General features: G+C 41.8%; 1 protein-coding gene across 7 annotated transcripts in view; it reads right to left on the bottom strand.

Annotated features, from left to right (window-relative positions):
• Positions 1-18687, bottom strand: part of RYR3 (ryanodine receptor 3) — a 565051-nt gene that overhangs the window by 228606 nt on the left and 317758 nt on the right. For all 7 annotated transcript variants that reach the window (XR_015135045.1, XR_015135046.1, XM_086322065.1 and 4 more), the window contains exons 18-19: positions 17785-18026; positions 5226-5418 (exon numbers count right to left, since the gene is read on the bottom strand). Coding sequence is in view for 5 of the 7 variants with exons in the window: in XM_086322065.1 (XP_086178191.1) it covers positions 5226-5418; positions 17785-18026 (435 nt within the window). In the remaining 2 variants the exon portion in view is untranslated. The remainder of the gene's footprint in view (positions 1-5225; positions 5419-17784; positions 18027-18687) is intronic.

Below are 18687 nucleotides of genomic sequence, written 5' to 3'. Positions count from 1 at the left end.
CCTTCAATTTCTGTAAGCAAGAAGTTCTTATGTTGAAGGTGTTAACTTTTAAAGTCCATGTATCTGGACTCCCCTCTCTCAAATTCTCTCAGCAATTATGCCTTCTAAATGGGTTAGATGTCTCATCATTCTTATCTTGGAACTTTGCTTCTCTTCCTCCTGTGTACTGAGAAGGATGCATGACCCACTGACCTAGTCACAAGATACTAGAAACATCTTCTCCATATGCGTACCTTTCAGCCCCCTATGTCTTTCCCTGCTAGCCATGATCTTTACCAAGAGAAAGTGAAAGTGAAGTTGTGTCCAACTCTTTACCACCCCATGGACTGTAACCTACCAGGTTTCTCTGTCCATGGGGTTTTCCAGGCAAGAATACTGGAGTGGGCTGCCATTTCCTTCTCCAGGAGATGTTCCCGATGCAGTGATTGAACCCAGGTCTCCCGCATTGCAGGCATATGCTTTACCATCTGAGCCACCAGGAACTTTACCAAGAGAAGATTAACAAAAAAAAAAAAAAAAAAAAAGATCGCAAACAACAAAAATGTACATACTCTAAAAATCCTGCCTCATTGCTCTGAGGGAGACTGGATGGATGGGTTAATAACTAAAAATCATGCAACATGTGGGATCAGATGTATTGTTAGCTAAATACAGAATGCACAGAAAAATCCATTAGCCAGCAGATTGGAAAAGACATCTTCTCCAGAGATTTGACTACAAGCTAAGCACTTTTCTCACATGAGATTCTTGGGAAGTAGGTGAGCTTTCTTTGAAAATTTGCAAAACCCAGAGAGTTGGATGCGGTCAAACAAAACAGGGATGGCACTGATGCTGGGTCACCAAGGTCATTAACTACTCAGGCAAACATGGTCCTGAGAACTAACTGATCAGTGACCTTGCTTCTCCAGAGAGGACACCGAGCCAACAGGTGGATGATCCAAATGCTGTTATGTTGGATTTAGATTTCGGCACATTTCTCTCTATTCCCAGGGAATGGAGTGGGAAAGATGTACAGTGTGGCTTGTACTGGTTTTCCCTGATTGCCAGAGAATCTTGCCCAATCAATCTTTGTGTTTATAGTGGCTGTGTCTTTCAATAATGTTTTCTACATGCTCCTTATGGATTGCAATAGAAACGATACATTCTGTCACACTTCAAAAGGAAGAACTGGGGTGGCATTCTCAAGGAAATATTCTCAGCACAGAGAAACACAGGTAAAGAACTCTTTTTGTTTTTGTTTTTTTTTTTTAATTTAAATTTATTTATTTTAATTGGAGGCTAATTACTTTACAATATTGTGACTCTTAACTCTTTAGAATATAGTTTTTAATGCTGATGTTAGCATCTCTGGCTTGAACCTGTGATGGGCAGATTTACAACCCTAGTCACTGACCAGGTGGCTCAGGACCAAAGAACCACCTGCCAAGCAGGAGATATGGGTTTGATCCCTGGATCAGGAAGATCCCCTGGAGAATGAAATGACTACCCACTCCAGTATTCTTACTTGGAAAATTCTATGGACAGAGTAGTTTGATGGGCTACAGTCCATGGGGTAGCAAAAGAGTAGGACATGATTTAGCAACTAGAGCAAGGTTTTACTATACTTGTTCTTCTTTTGTTACCAGAACCTCAAACAATGAAAATGCTTAATTTCAATATATTATATACATCTACATGGCTATATTTATAAATATGCCTGTACGTGTGTATGCATACGTGTGCTGGTACGTGTGTTGCAAACATACATTACAGGTGTACCTTGGAGATATTATGAGTTTGGTTCTAGACATCACAAAAGCAAATATCACAATAAAGTGAGTCACACAAATACTTTGGCTTCCAAGTACATGTAAAAGTTACATTTACACTATACTGCAGTCTGTTATCAGAGAAGGCAATGGCACCCCACTCCAGTACTCCTGCCTGGAAAATCCCATGGACAGAGGAGCCTGGTAGGCTGCAGTCCATGGGGTCACTGAGGGTCGGACATGACTAAGCGACTTCACTTTCACTTTTCACTTTCATGCATTGGAGAAAGTAATGGCAACCCACTCCAGTGTTCTTGCCTGGAGAATCCCAGGGACGGGGGAGCCTGGTGGCCTGCCGTCTATGGGGTCACACAGAGTCGGACACGACTGAAGTGACTTAGCAGCAGCAGCAGCAGTCTGTTATGCACTATAGCATTCTGTCTTGAAAAACAATGTACATACATTAATGAATAAATAATGCTGTTGGAAAAATAGGCTTGCTTGATGCAGGGTTGCCACAAACCTACAAATTGTAAAAACTGCAATAAAGTGAAGGGCAATAAAACAAGGTACAACTGTACTGCCTACTATGCATGCATGCATGTGTGCTAAGTTGCTTCGATCATTTCCAACTTTTTGCAACCCTATGGACTGCAGCCCGCCTGGCTCCTCTGTCCATGGGATTCCCCGGGCAAGAATACTGGAGTGGGTTGCCATGCCCTCTTTCAGGGAATCTTCATGACCCAAGGATTGAACTTGCATCTCTTAGATCTCCTGCATTGGCAGGCAGGTTCTTTACCAGTAGTGCCACCTGGGAAGCCCTATATACGATATATGTTTGCATATCCATGGCAAATTCCAAAGGCTAAATATTATACCCAAAGGATAACTCTTTACTCCTAAATAGTTTATTTAACTGAAACAGAAAGTTATGTCCATTTTTTGGGGGGGAATACTTGCATATGCCTTGGTTTATCAACCTTCGGGAGGTACTAAGATCTGTCACAGTGGTATCACTCTGGAAGTCCCATCACTAGGGTACTAGAAGTTCTCAGATGGATTTTTTTTGTGGTCCCAGATCTAAGTGTATGCTCTCCACTGCTGCTGCTGCTGCTAAGTCGCTTCAGTCGTGTCCAACTCTGTGCAACCCCATAGATGGCAGCTCACCAGGCTCCCCCATCCCTGGGGATTCTCCAGGCAAGAACACTGGAGTGGGTTGCCATTTCCTCCTCCAATGCATGAAAGTGAGAAGTGAAAGTGAAGTCGCTCAGTCATGTCTGACTCTTCGCGACCCCATGGACTGCAGCCTACCAGGCTCTTCCATCCATGGGATTTTCCAGGCAAGAGTACTGGAGTGGGGTGCCATTGCCTTCTCCACAACTCTCCTCTTTTCATGACCCTTTTAAAATGGAAATCAACATGATTTTAAATGTATTTACTCTAGTTTCCCACTCAATTATGAGCTCTTTAGCAAGCAGGGATCAAGAATGGATAAGAAAATTTTGCAACAAGAGCGTTATAATGAAGTCTTGCCTTAAAAATGTTAAAGTGTATTCTCAGACTAAAATAATACAGCATCCAACTGGTACAAGGAAAGGGACAGAACAATGAACATGATTGTTGGCATTGTTAAAGTATGAAGGACAACAGTAGGCACAGTACAAGCCCAATGTAATGTAAAATTATTGAGATGTATAAGTAAAAAGTAATATGATTATCTCTGGATGGTACAATTATGGGTTCTTGGTATTTCTTTTCTTTGGACTTGCATTACTTTTGTAAAAGGGAAAAAATAGGGAAAAAACAACAGTGTTAAAAAGGTAAATCACAAACTAGGAAAATACATGAAAGCAATAATAGTTTAATAACCTTAATATATAAAAATTGCTCATGAAATGAATACCAGAAAGGCAAGGAAGACAAAAATTTTAAAAAATACTGGGCTGAAATAGTATGTAAGAGTAGTAAGCATAAAAGATGTTTAACCACATCAGTAACCAAAGAACTAGGAACCTAAAACTTTAAGATACAATTTCTTCAAATTGGCAAAGATTAAAAATAACCAGTAACAGTAAAAGTTAACGAGGAGCCAATCAGTTGGGTTACTTTAAATGATACCACAGGCACAAATCCTTTTTCTGAAACTTTTGCAGCTGTTCTTCAGACTTGGGACTTTAGATTTTAAAAAAGACAGGGGCTTCCTAGATGGTCCAGTGGCTTATACTCTCTGATACCAGTGCAGGGGCCAGGTTCCACCCTTGGTCAGAAAACTAGATCTCACATGCCACAGCTAAAAGTTCTGCCAAAGCTAAAGATCCCGCATGCTGCAGCTAAGAAGATCCTGCATACTGCAGGGAAGATCGAAGATCCCATGTGCCACAAATAAGACCTGGAGCTGCCAATTCAAATGATAATAATAAATAAAAAAGAACAAAGATAAGATGTAGTATATATTAAGCAGAACTTCCAGCTAGGTGAGAGGCTGTACTCCATAATTAAACACACTGACATTTTTGCAGTTACACGTAAATATTCACAAGAAATAGAATACACGAAAAATTGAAAACAGTCTGATTTCTGTTGATGACGGTTTTTGCCATAAAATGAGTTCAGGTCAGATTTTGCAGTGAAATCAGTTAAAGAACAAATGGATGCTTTTCAGAGCTTTTTAGATTTTAGAATTGTTGATCATGAATTCTGAATGTTTATACAATCTTTCTGAAAGTCTTTTCAGCCAAGCAACTATAAGGTTAGACTTTAAAAATATTATACCTTTTAATCTGCTTCTGGGAGGAACTAAACAGAAATGCAGACAATGAGTTATCCTCAAGGATGTTGATAATAATTTCATTTGTGACAATAAAAATGAAATCAGCATGAAAGTCTAACACAAAGTAATGGTTATATTATGGATGGCCAAATAAAAGGGTATTATTGGCCATAAAAATCATTTTGAGGAAGATAATAACTCAGGAAAATACTTACTACTTATTGTTGAATAAAAAATAATCAAGACATAAAACTTCATACTTAGTATGATGTTAATTTAAAAATACATGTATCTATAATATAAAAATCTTGTTGAAAATACACCAAAATAGTAATAGAGATTATAAGTAAACACTGGGATTATGGGTGGTATTTATTGTCTTATTTATAATGGTATCTTTGAAATTTTTTTATAAAGAGCATAAAATACTTGCTATAATTATGAAGGTCATTTTCTATGTAAGATTTATCTTATTCATCTTACTATTTATCAGAGGACATTATATATAAACCCAGGCAGGAGGTATGTGTCCAAAAAGTATATACACGTGACTCTAAATTGCTCCTCCCCTTTCTCCATTGCTTTCTTGGGGGAGTTTGGTTCATGGTGCTGAAACCCTGAAGGAGATTGCCATGCTTGCCAGCTCATAGGAATGATGGGGAGGTGGGGGAACAACTACTCTCCATAAAATCACAGCCATAACTTACTTGACACCTGCTGAAAAGCTCACCACAGGGAAGAAGAGCCCATCTGTGTTGAAGTTCTCAAACATCCCCTGCACAGGCTGCCCGTTGATGCGGAAAGAGATGCTGGGTGCCCCCAGGTCCAGGCAACAGCTTACCACGTCGTCTGACTTCAGGAGGTGCTGGTTGATGGAGGCCACGGCTCTGGGTATGCGACCTGGTGAGCAAAGAACAGGAGGAAGGCACGTGGGACTCTGGGGAAACATTCACAGGCCACCCTGGCGGGGAGGAGGGACAGAGGTCTGGATACACTGCATTTAAATGCGACTTTGCCTTTCCTGTGTGAGGTGAGCAATGAGCAGTGGTTTCCTAAGCTCTGCGAATGGACAGCCATGATGAGATGAGTCCCAGAGCAAACGCTCAGGCTGCCAGGAATGAGAACAAAGGAGAATTCAACCCATTCAATGTGTGCTCAGATTCTGGCCTGGTGTCTAAGGTAATGGGCAAACTGCATTGCTAGGGATGGCTGAGAGAGAGAGAGAAAGAGAGAGAGCGTGAGCGAGCATGCGTGCGTGCGTGTGTGTATTCACAGATACTCAAAGACCTTCCCCTCTTCCCTGTCCTCTAAAAGACATGGCTGCTTCAGCACTGGATGAAGGAGCTGTCCAAGTGAGTAGGGCAAGTCTATCTAGTCACGAACAGTTTACTTGCTAAAGAATTTTATTACTTTACTGAGGCAGGGAAACCCACTGTCAGTTATTTGCTGTACTGCTGATTTCTTTTATTGTTGCTTATCTTTTGTAAGATGATTTATCATTTCCTGACCTAACTTGAAGTAGTAGGAAAATCATCTCTTAAGTTTTCTATGTTATACCATCTAATTCTGAAAGGTTTAGAAGTAAATTATCGGAACCACTCTGCCCATCCCCCTACCAACTTTTCAGTTCAGTTGGGGGCAATGAAGGGGCAAAAGGTTTCGTCAAAAACCCTTGAACAGGGTTTCAAGCAAAGCTCTTAGAAGTGTATATCGTGTTTCTTGATCATGGAAGCAGTACACGTTTTTATAAATGTTAAGTGTATATATAGAAAATTATAAATAAGGAAAAAATGTAAAATAAAAATTTTTAACTTTTTGATATATATATATTAATATTCAAACTGGGATATTGTAGGTTTTGTAACTTGTTTTTTCCATTTATCACATTGCAAATATTTGACTTTATAATGGAATATTCATCAGAAAATAGAGTTTAATGACAATAACACACCGTTAAAAGGTAATTTAAAAATCCCTTTATGATGAGTATATGAGCTGTTCATAAATCTTGTACATACATCTATGCTATGTAATATTTCTAATCTCTGTTTAGAACTCTTTAATGTTTTCAGTGGTGATTGCTATTCTAGTAATAGATTCCAAACCAAGTGGTGGATTTTAAAATAGTGAAACTACATTCTCCTTAATGAAAAATTAGGTACCCACTTCTGGTTATTTTGGGTAATTGACAAAACCATACTATATTCCCTCCCACCCTTCCACAAACAGTAATGAGGCAGATATTGTACTTGGGGCTGGGGATCAAAGACAGAGGACCCAGTTCCAGTCCTGAAGAAATTCGTAGTTCAAATAAAGAACTACAGTTCAGTGTAACAGTGTGAGTAAAGGTGTACATGATGAGATGTCTTTAGAGGCAGAAGATGCTAAGTCAGCCTGGGAGTGTGCAAGAAGTTTAAAATGAAGAAAGAAAGGTTCACTAGATAAATGAGAAAGAAATGAGCATTCCAGACAGAAGGAACAGCTTGTGCAAAAGGAGTATATGAGTGTATGACATATCTGCAGAATGGCTAGAGTTTGGAGAGGCTGGGCTTGATGACGGGTGGTCGGGGAATAAAGAACCTGGACCATCAGCACAGTAACAGCACAACAGCATCTGAAACATTCAATGCACACTGGCAAATTCAGTCGCTCAGTCATGTCCGACTCTTTGCAACCCCATGAATTGCAGCACACCAGGCCTCCCTGTCCATCACCAACTCACAGAGTTCACTCAGACTCACGTCCATCGAGTCAGTGATGCCATCCAGCCATCTCATCCTCTGTCATCCCCTTCTCCTCCTGCCCCCAACCCCTCCCAACATCAGAGTCTTTTCCAATGAGTCAACTCTTCGCATGAGGTGGCCAAAGTACTGGAGTTTCAGCTTTAGCATCAGTCCTTCCAAAGAACACCCAGGGCTGATCTCCTTTAGAATGGACTGGTTGGATCTCCTTGCAGTCCAAGGGACTCTCAAGAGTCTTCTCCAACACCACAGTTCAAAAGCATCAATTCTTTGGCACTCAGCCTTCTTCACAGTCCAACTCTCACATCCATACATGACCACAGGAAAAACCATAGCCTTGACTAGATGGACCTTTGTTGGCAAAGTAACGTCTCTGCTTTTCAATATGCTATCTAGGTTGGTCATAACTTTCCTTCCAAGGAGTAAGCATCTTTTAATTTCATGGCTGCAGTCACCATCTGCAGTGATTTTGGAGCCCCCCAAAATAAAGTCTGACACTGTTTCCACTGTTTTCCCATCTATTTCCCATGAAGTGATGGGACCAGATGCCATGATCTTCATTTTCTGAATGTTGAGCTTGAAGCCAACTTTTTCACTCTCCACTTTCACTTTCTCTGTTTTTGTAACTTTACACCTTGTTGCATCACTGAGAATGAAGAATAATTTCCTCACTGTAGGACTTACATGTATGCTAAGTTACTTGAGTTGTGTCTGACTATTTGTGACCCTACAGACTGTAGCCCACCAAGTCTCCTCTGTCCATGGAATTCTCTGGGCAAGAATACTGGGGTGGGATCTGTGCCATCCTCCCAGGGATCTTCCTGACCCAGGGATCAAATTGCATCTCTTATGTCTCCCTCATTGGCAGGCAGGTTTTTTACCACTCGGGCCACCTGGGAAGCCTGTAGGACCTACAATCAACACTATTTAAAACAAAAAATCTTAGCAAAGTTGATGAGTATGTAGGTTTGATACTTTTCCTGTCTCCATTTGACAAGACTGAGATCTCTCAGCTCCTTTTATGGAGTGAAGATACCCCAGGGTCCCAGAATCTTTCCTTCCTTATCATATTAACTCTGTTATGAAAGGAACCTATGGTATTCAGTTCAGTTCAGTCACTCAGTCGTGTCTGACCCTTTGCGACCCCATGAATCACAGCACGCCAGGCCTCCCTGTCCATCACCATCTCCCAGAGTTCACTCACACTCAGGTCCATTGAGTCGGTGATGCCATCCAGCCATCTCATCCTCTGTCATCCCCTTTTCCTCCTGCCCCCAATCCCTCCCAGCATCAGAGTCTTTTCCAATGAGTCAACTCTTCACATGAGGTGACCAAAGTACTAGAGTTTCAGCTTTAGCATCATTCCTTCCAAAGAAATCCCAGGGCTGATCTCCTTCAGAATGGACTGGTTGGATCTCCATGCAGTCCAAGGGACTTGCGAGAGTCTTCTCCAACACCACAATTCAAAAGCATCAATTCTTCAGTGCTCAGCTTTCTTCACAGTCCAGCTCTCGCATCCATACATGACTAGTGGTAAAACCATAGCCTTGACTAAATGGACCTTTGTTGGCAAAGTAATGTCTCTGCTTTTGAATATGCTATCTAGGTTGGTCATAACTTTCCTTCCAAGGAGTAAACGTCTTTTAATTTCATGGCTGCAGTCACCATCTGCAGTGATTTTGGAGCCCCAAAAAATAAAGTCTGACACTGTTTCCACTGTTTCCCCATCTATTTCCCATGAAGTGATAGGACCAGATGCCATGATCTTTGTTTTCTGAATGTTGAGCTTTAAGCCAACTTTTTCACTCTCCTCTTTCACTTTCATCAAGAGGCTTTTTAGTTCCTCTTCACTTTCTGCCATAAGGGTGGTGTCGTCTGCATATCTGAGGTTATTGATATTTCTCCCGGCAATCTTGATTTAAGCTTGTGCTTCTTCCAGCCCAGCGTTTCTCATGATGTACTCTGCATAGAAGTTAAATAAGCAGGGTGACAATATACAGCCATGACATACTCCCTTTCCTATTTGGAACCAGTCTGTTATTCCATGTCCAGTTCTAACTGTTGCTTTCTGACCTGCATACAGGTTTTTCAAGAGGCCTCAGCAAACCTTGCCATAATTATCTCATTCTTAAGAGCTCTTGTTTTTCCATTAAAAACCAATCTTTCCTGTGTCAACTGTTTCTTTTTCAATTAGTTTAACTTCTGGAAAATATCACTGCAGTCATTTGAATAAATCCCAAGAGATTTCTATGGATTTGTGAAAACCAGGAATTAATTGAAATGCTGAGTTAGACAACTAACTTCAAAAGTATCCATATCCTTACTGGATAAAGATACAAATGAAGGGACTTCCCTGGTGGCCAAGGGGTTAAGAATCTGCCTTTCAGTGCAGGGGACATGGGTTCAATCCTTGGTCAGTGAACTAAGATCCCACTTGCTGAGAAGCAACTAAGCCCGCATGCCACACTAGAGAGAGCCCACGTGCCGCAACTAAGGCCTGACACAGCTGAGAAAACAAAGATACTAACAGATCTCACCTTTCTGAGATCCACATTAACTGGGACAAAACTGACCGTATTGAATTGTGACTCTGGCACCCTCATCCCACCCTCTCAGAGTTTACTCCTGGCTTCTGTGCCAGTCTGAGACTCAGCCAGTAAAAAGATGAAGAGTAGCCTTCATGGTGGATGTTCTTCACACAGCAGTGCTTTGATGCCATCAGAAACCAAGCTTCCAAGCTTTATTTACACCACAGCACCAGGGGCCTTCCTGAGGAAGGATGGCTGGGAGAGTTTCTGTCCAGTGTGCTCCCTCGGTTGAAAACCACCACCAGGATGAGCAACTGTGTCCTTGTGGTGAAGGACATTGTCTTTTATCTTCCTTATTTTAAGAGGCTGCGAGCCTAGAAGTTGCCATTGGAACATTTGTTAAGAGCATCTGTAGGCAAGCTGAAATCGTAGTCTGAGCCTATATTTAAAACATATAGAGACTATAGAGTTGGGATCAGTATTATCCAGAAACTGAAGGGAGTCTGTGGTTAATCACTGGATATAAAGCATGTGCTTAGCAAGTGCTTAGGGCAATGTAATGAGAAGTCTATTTGAATAAAAGAGTCCATTTCATGTAACATTCATGTTGTAAAAGGTCATTTGATAAAGTACATCAGCTCTAAAACGTGAGTAAAGATTTGAAACTAGAAAATTGGAATTGTGAGACTGCTTTTGTACATTCTGTTTCATAAAACCGTTCCCATCTGCAAGAAGCAATCTCTACCTGAGGAGGGTTTTCATGACTCCAGATGATTCTGAAGGGTTCTACACCCACATTTAAACAATATGCTTGTTTTTCCAACTGCCTGTAATGAGGTGGCATGGGGGTTGGGTAGGGGTGAGAGCGGTCTCAGAGCCACAGAAAGGGCTGAGTTCAAATACCCAGTCTTTACCTGCTGTGATTTCATTAAAAAGTCAGCTTCTATGTCCACAAAATGGGGACAGTAATGCTCCCAGTGATGCTGTCAAGAGGTTTTTTAAGGTATGGTTATTATTCCCTAGAGAAGGAAATGGCAACTCACTCCAGTAACCTTGCCGGGATAGTCCCACGGACAGTGGAGCTTGATGGGTTACAGTCCATGGGGTTACAAAGAATCAGACATGACTGAGCGACTGAGCACAGCAAATTATTATTCCCATGATTTTGACAAGACAATGACTTACGTCCTGTGTACCTCTCGAGAGGCAGTTGCACGTAGCAGGAAAGGGTGTTTCTAGAACCAGGCTCCCTGGGCTTGAGTCCTGGTGCTGCCACTTACTGCGTGAGCTTGGGCAAGTCACTTACCTTTGTGAACTCAGGTTCCTCATCTATCTAATGAAAATAATAATGTCCAGGGGTGACTGTGAGTTTTGAATGAATTATTCCATAAGAGTAACTGGAAGGGCCTGACACAGTGCAACCTACAATAAATGCTATTTCTATTGCTCGTGTAACTCCAGACACTTCCATTACTAGGTTAACAGGAGATAAGCTGACTAGCATATTGTTGGGATAGTATGTCCTTTATAATATTAGGTAAAAACAACAGTACAGAGAATCATAGCATTGAGGACCGAGTCCAGGAAAGTGACTTGAAAATTGAGTTACTGAAAAATCAGTAAATCTTACTGAAAGACCATGCTCTAAACAGGCACTTTCAAATACATTTAAAATGTACTGGATGCTTTTGGCACAACCAACAGGCATGTGATGCTGTAGAAAGGAGAAGCAAATATGACATGGAGAGTTTTTCTAAATTGCTTTAACTGCTTTGCCAGATATTAGGAACTCTGAGTAATCCTAGAGACCACCTATTGGGACAGTCTGGGAAGACTTGCGGCTTCTGTAAGTCTGAAGAAAACCCCTGACTTACAGGCTCAGGACCGTTGGAAGGTCCCAGAGGGCTTGGAAAGGCCATTCCAAGCCTAGCATTTTTAAGATGAAGGAAAAAGCCACTTAATCACATGCCACACATCTTCAAATGAACCTAAGGATGTGTTACTGCAGGCTTTTATTTCTTCTGATGAGTCATGTAGACAATTGGAAACACTGATGCTCAGCATTTCCATCGCCCCAGGCACCGCAGAGTTTGGTGTTATAACGTAAACACAAATACTCAGGCATTTGGAAACAGAGAAGATCCAGATACATCAAAACTGTGGTGTCCTACAGCTAACTTCTTGAATCCTCTACATATAGCACTGTGGTTGGAAAAGTCCAAGTCACAGTGGGCTGTGTTTTGATAGATGAACCAATACCCTGGAGCTCGTCCTAGTAGGGATGCAGGAGCCCTCTCATCAAATTGTCCTGATGAGTCAGAAGTGCTAAGGAATCAGCAAAGAATTTTATCCCATTCATTTACTTTCTGTATCACCTTATCTCTTGAGAAGGTGAATTCCTTTGCTTATTCAAAATTTTCAAGGGGAAAATTTACAGCAAGGGAAGAGGGGGTGTGATTTCCTCCTATGAAATTGCTCCCTAATCAGTGATGTACTGTATGGCTGTGTATGTGTATGTGTACATGTGTGTGCATGATCAGTCATGTCCAACTTTTTGTGACTCCCATGGACTGTAGCCCGCCAGGCCCCTCTGTCCATGGAATTTCCCAGGCAAGAATACTGTATTGGGTTGCCATTTCCTACTCCAAGGGATCTTCCCAACCCAGGGGTTGAATCCCCATATCTTGCATCTCCTGCATTGGCAGACAAATTCTTTACCGCTGAACCACCTAGGAAGCCCTACTATATAGGCTCAGTTCAGTTCAGTTGCTTAGTCATGTCCGACTCTTTGTGACCCCATGAATCGCAGCAAGCCAGGCCTCCCTGTCCATCACCAACTCCCGGAGTTCACTCAAACTCACGTCCATCGAGTTGGTGATGCCATCCAGCCATCTCATCCTCTGTCATCCCCTTTTCCTCCTGCCCCTAATCCCTCCCAACATCAGAGTCTTTTCCAATGAGTCAACTCTTCGCATGAGGTGGCCAAAGTACTGGAGTTTCAGCTTTAGCATCATTCCTTCCAAAGAACACCTAGGACTGATCTCCATTAGAATGGACTGGTTGGAGAGAGCCAAATTCACCCCCAACTGCAGTTCTGAAAGGCTACATATGTAAAGGCTGTATCAGGAGAGGGAAAGTGATGCGAGGACAAGAAAAGAGCCGTTCCTCTGAAAGGATATTCACAGTGGCTGGGCTGACTCAGGAGCCTGTAGGGAGGGTTGGGCAGGGTTCAAATGGGGGATATTTGTACAGCTGATGATTGAAAGAAACTTCATAGGCTTGGTGAAGACCTATGGAGGCTGCCCTCCTCCTATACAGAGGAAAAACTCATTCATATTTCCCAGGATGTCACTTTGAGACCTTCTTCCCCATTCAGCATGGAACCTGGGCTCTGTTTCCTCTCAGGATGGAGCTAATCTCATGGTCTCGAGGGAGGTACCCAGAACTCTGCACTTGATCTCTATGATAGTTGACTTCATAGACAATGCAAGTAGGTAAGAGATATTTATTTTGTATTTAGTGTGTGTCAAGAACTTCACATCCTTCATCTCATTTAAATTTCCTAAAAGTCTTGTATCATCTTCATTTCATCTGAGGAAACCAAGTATCTGGGAGGTTAAGTAATTTGCCTGATGTCAAAAAAACCAAGTAAGTGAAGAGCTGGGATTCAAACCCAGGGATAACTCCAAAGTCACACTGCTGCTTCTTAAATTTCTCTATTGACAAAAGTATTAAGGGCTCTGCCATCCTTTCCAACTTCAGCAACATCCTTTGTGCTTTAATAAGTAGTAAAGTCCAGCTCAAGGCTGTGGCTTAATTTATGCATATAGATAAGTTTAAAGGTAATAGACCATCCACACTGTGGCAAATAGCATTATTTTGTTCTTTTTATGGCCGAGTAATATTCCATTGTACATATGTACTACATCTTCTTTATTCATTTATCTGGCAATGGATATTTAAGTTGCTTCCATGCCCTAGATATTGTAAAATACGTTACTATGAACAGTGGGGTGCATGTATCTTTTTGAATTATGGTTTTCTCTGGGAATATGCCCAGTAGTGGGATCACTGGGTCATATGGTAGTTCTAATTTTAGTTTTTTAAAGGAACCTCCATATTGTTCTCCCTAGTGACAGTACCAATTTACATTCCCATCAATAGTATAAGAGGGTTCCCTTTTCTTCACACCCTTTTCAGTATTTGTTTGTGGATTTTTTGAGGATGGCTACTCTGACTGGTGTGAGGTGATACCTCATTGCAGCTTTGACTTGCTTTTCCCTAATAACTGTGATGTTGAACATCTTTTCATTTGCCTTTGGCCATTTGTTTGTCTTCTTTGGAGAAATGTCAATTTAGATATTCCACTCATCTTTTGATTGGATTATTCATTCTTTTGATATTGAGCTGAATAAGCTGTTTGTATATTTTGGAGATTAATCCCTTCTTGGTTGCTTCACTTACAAACATTTTCCCATTCCTAGAGATTGTCACACTGAGTGAAGTAAGTCAGACAGAGAAAGACAAATACATGATGTCACTTATAAGTGGAATCTGAAAAAAAAAGGGTACCAATGAACTTGTTTACAAACCAGAAGTAGAGGCGCAGATGTAGAAAACAAACTTATGGTTACCAGGGGATTGGGGGGCGGAGAGATAAATTGGGAGATTGGGATTGATATGTATACATTACTATATACAAAATAGATAACTAATAAGAATACGCTGTGTAGCACAGAGAACTCTACTCAGTACTCTGTAACAGTTTATATGGAAAAACACTCTAAAAAAAACCCAAGTGAATATATGTATAGCTGATTCACTTCACTGTGCCCTTGAAACTAACTTAACACTGTAAATCAACTATACTCCAATAAGAAACACAGGCAGTGGACCCAGGCATTTACATCTCAAGAAAGGAAGAAAAATGGTCAGACCAGTATCCACCATTTCTCCCTAGCCACCCTCTATTCTCTCCTGTAGTAAGTCGGAGCATCACTTCCATTTCATTTCTCCATCAACTATTAGACCTTTTCATCAGACAGTCCAAAATTCACTGCTGTCCTGGTGGGAGTCATTAACAGAAACCTTATTCCTTCCACTGGTGCACACGCTGACATATTTACCTGTTTTGCCTTCTGCAAGATAAATGTTACCTGGGCGCAAGTTGGAGAATTCAGAATGATGCCCAGACCCAAGGAAGCTTTGCATTTTAGTGAGCATAAAAGATGCCAATTTTATGGATGCTGGTTTCTTGACATCTCACCAGATGCTGAAGAGTGAGTGATGAAGACCCCCAAAATGCTCCTAGGTGAAGTTATATTACTATGTGGGTAATATTCACCTGGCTTTCTGGTCTTGACTGGATAAGAAGGAAAAAGGGAGCATTGTACATTCCTGGAATGACACACAATAGGATGGATTGATCCTACAACAGGATGGACGTCCAGGTCCTAAAATGCACTGACAGCAGTGCTTTCTGGATGTGCAATTTGTGGGTTCTCTGCCTCCTGACTCACTGTTGCATTTATTTTGCAAATTTTTATAAAGGGATATGTCAAGTGCCCCATGGAGGGCTGTGAAATCTGGAAAAGATGGAATAAATGTGTTTTTTTTTTGAGAATGGTTGGTTTTTCTTTGAAACTAGGGGCCAATCTGCTCCATCTAAGGGTCTTGGTAGACTTCGTATTGCCTCAGTCAATCCAGAGTTCTCCATGAGTGAAGCCTGGGATCCAGGGAGGGCTTCCCAGGTAGTGAGGGGTAATGAATCCATCTGCCAATGCAGGAGGTGCAAGAGATGCAAATTTGACCCCTGGGTTGGGAAGATCACCTGGAGTAGGAAATGGCAACCCACTCCAGTATTCTTGCCTGAAGAATTCCATGGACAGAGGAGCCTGATGGGCTACAGTCCATGTGACTGCAGAGAGTTGGACACAACTGAGCGCATGCACCTGGGATCCAGAGAATATGCTCGGGTTGTGGTGAAGAGAGGGCAGGAAGTGAGCAGCAACCAGCAGGCAGTGGGCAACACTTTTCTCTCATCAACCCCACTCATCCCCCTACAGGTTCAATTTTACTAAACTCAGGAGCTGTAAGTATATGAGAATAGTGATTTTTTGTTTTCAAATCACTTCCCCAGAGATAACTTTCTGAGATCCTTATGCCATCTGATGATAACCTAAGCTAAAGGTTACTACAACTGTATGACCACAGAAACCATGCCTCTACAGTGGGGCTCTGTGAATCCAGAGAAGACCCACCTTCACCCCTCATGAAATGGAAAGTTAAACTGTGAGGATAAGAGAACAAGACATTCACTTCACTCTATCATCCTGCCATTTTGTACCCACTTTTGTCTGCAACACACTGTCCCCTGGGATACACAAAACACAGAATCAGGCAATTTCTTCTTATAAATGATCCCAGATACATATATAAACAAACATATTTGCATCATTCCTAAGAGGTAAAAAAATGTTTATACTGAATATAAAATAGCACAAATATTAAAAAATATTGATCAGTTGAAAGTAAAGATCAACTGTAAGAAACATGTCACTAGGACCTGAGCTATTGGTTTTAGCTGGAAGCTAAAAGGAGGAGGAAAATGTGATGGATTTTGTAGTTCTCGGTTACAAATGAAAATACATAGGTCTGCCTTGTACATACAAACTTTCCCCTTGTACTGGATTTACAGAGGATTGTATGTCCTGGTTCCTTATGCAAGAGGCACACAGCACAATGCTTACCTAAGAAATTTCTATAAGGAACAGTATACCTCCAGTTCCAGTTTTGCAAAAGATACAGATAAGACAAGCTGTAGATAGGAGAGGGGAGGGGTAGAGCCTCTGCTGTGGGTAAAAGTATGAGGGTTAGTCTTACATTTCCACCCATTCAGAAGCCAACTCACTTCTCCACAGGCAACCACCACGGACATTTCTGGGGAAAGTGTAACTGTATATTTAAAAAGGAAGTTTTGAAATCTTTTAAGAGATTAGCAACTACCATGTGTCAGGTACAGATCCAGACACCTTATAAGGTGTATGACAAGGCAGCATGTTACAGCCACCAGATGACAGACTTGTAGTCAGATATGGAGGCTTCTCTGCGTGACTGCGAGTAAGTTAACTAAACATCTTTGTGTTCAGTTTCCATGTCTGTAGTATGAGATCAATATTATCCACTGTAGGAGGTCATTGTAAGGATAAAATGAGAGGAAAAAGGTACAAAAGATATGCAGCTTACTGCAAAGTCAATAAATGCTCAGTCTTTTTCTCCTTTCCTGTTGGCCCATGTAACCTTGACAAATCCATGCAATTAGGATTGTAAAGCAGCAGACACTGAGCTTGAGAAAAGTTAAGGGATCTGTACTAGATGATGTAACTGAAGTACAGACTCGTGGTTTAAAAGAGGACAGTCTCAGGCTTCTCTGGTGGCTCAGTGGTAAAGAATCCACCTGTCAGTGCAGGAGACGTGGGTACGATCACTGGTCCGGGAAGATCCCATAGGCCTTGGAGCAACTTAGCCTCAACTACTGAGTAGTTGCCACTACTCAACTCAGTAGCTGCCACAACTACTGAAGCTGTGCTCTAGAGCCTGGGAACTGCAGCTACTGAGCCTTAGTGCCACAACTAAGCTACTGAAGCCCATGCACCCTAGAGCCTGTGATCTGCAGAAGACAAGCCACCACAATGAGAAGCCTGTGCACCACAGCCAGAGAGCAGCCCCCACCTGTCGCACAACTGGAGAAAACCCCATGCAGCAACGCAGACCCAGCACAGCTAACAAACACATAAAATCATATATACAAAAGACCCAGCACAGCCAACAAACACATAAAATCATACATACAAAAAAGCAGGGCAGTCTCATTTCAGATGTGATGCTCTTCCTACTTAACCATCTACTTAGTTGGGACTTGAGTCTGTATCATTTCAACAAGAAGTAACCATTTCCATTTGAACAATCAGGGGCCGAAGCCCTGGCAAGGTGCTCACCTGACCAAAGGTGAAGTCCATCAAAGCCATAGGAGTATAGGTCATCACCAACACCATTGCCCCCCCATCCTTCTCCGCCTCCAGGGTAAGGAGCGTAGCCAGAGGAAGAGGCCCAGCCCACCCGCAGATGCGTGGGCTCTGCTGTGAGGAAGGGGTCCACCTGGTCGATGATAAGCTCGAAGTACCACTTCTTGTACTGTGCTGAGCCTTCAGCAACTCCCAGGAAGATGTTTGGCCGAATACTGAAATTAAACATGAGACAGGTGGCACCTACAGACTCTTAAGAAATAGGAAAGCAAACTGAACCAGACCATAGGAGGCACGGGCCCAATTAAACCAAAAAGTGAACGTGACAGTCGCTCAGTCATGTCTGACTCTTTGCAACCCTATGGGATTCGCAAAGCCCACCAGGATCCTCTGTCCATGGGATTCTTCAGGCAAGAATATTGGAGTGGGCTGCCATTCTATTCTCCAGGGCATCTTCACAATCCAGGGTCTCCTGCATTGCAGGTGGATTCTTTATGGTCTGAGCCACCAGGAAAGCCCAATTAAACTGAGAGCAAGGGCAATTTCATGATTTTTGTCTTGTTCTAAAGCAGAATAATCTTCAAGCCTCCAACACTTGATCAAGTTCTTAGTGGGAGATGTCAGGACAACATTAATTCCATTATAAAATATAAAAGATATATGTTCCAATATTCAAGGCAGCACACATTTACTGAGTGCCAACCATAGGTAAAGATGCTGAAAACATCATGTAGAGTTGTATGATTGCAAACTCCTCTTTCTTTCTGTAAGTGTAAGAAATGACTTACTCAGGTTCCATCTTCTGGTAAATTGATTTAAGCTTTTCCCCATAGGCATTATTAATAATAATGGCCTCTTAAAAGCATTAAGAAGTCA

The sequence above is a fragment of the Bos grunniens genome, chromosome 10 (assembly GCF_055505025.1).
Source record: "Bos grunniens cultivar Pamir isolate PY7600 chromosome 10, Bosgru_T2T1.0, whole genome shotgun sequence".
In the NCBI taxonomy this organism is placed as follows: Eukaryota; Metazoa; Chordata; class Mammalia; order Artiodactyla; family Bovidae; genus Bos; species Bos grunniens.
This window is presented reverse-complemented; position numbering and strand designations above follow the sequence as displayed.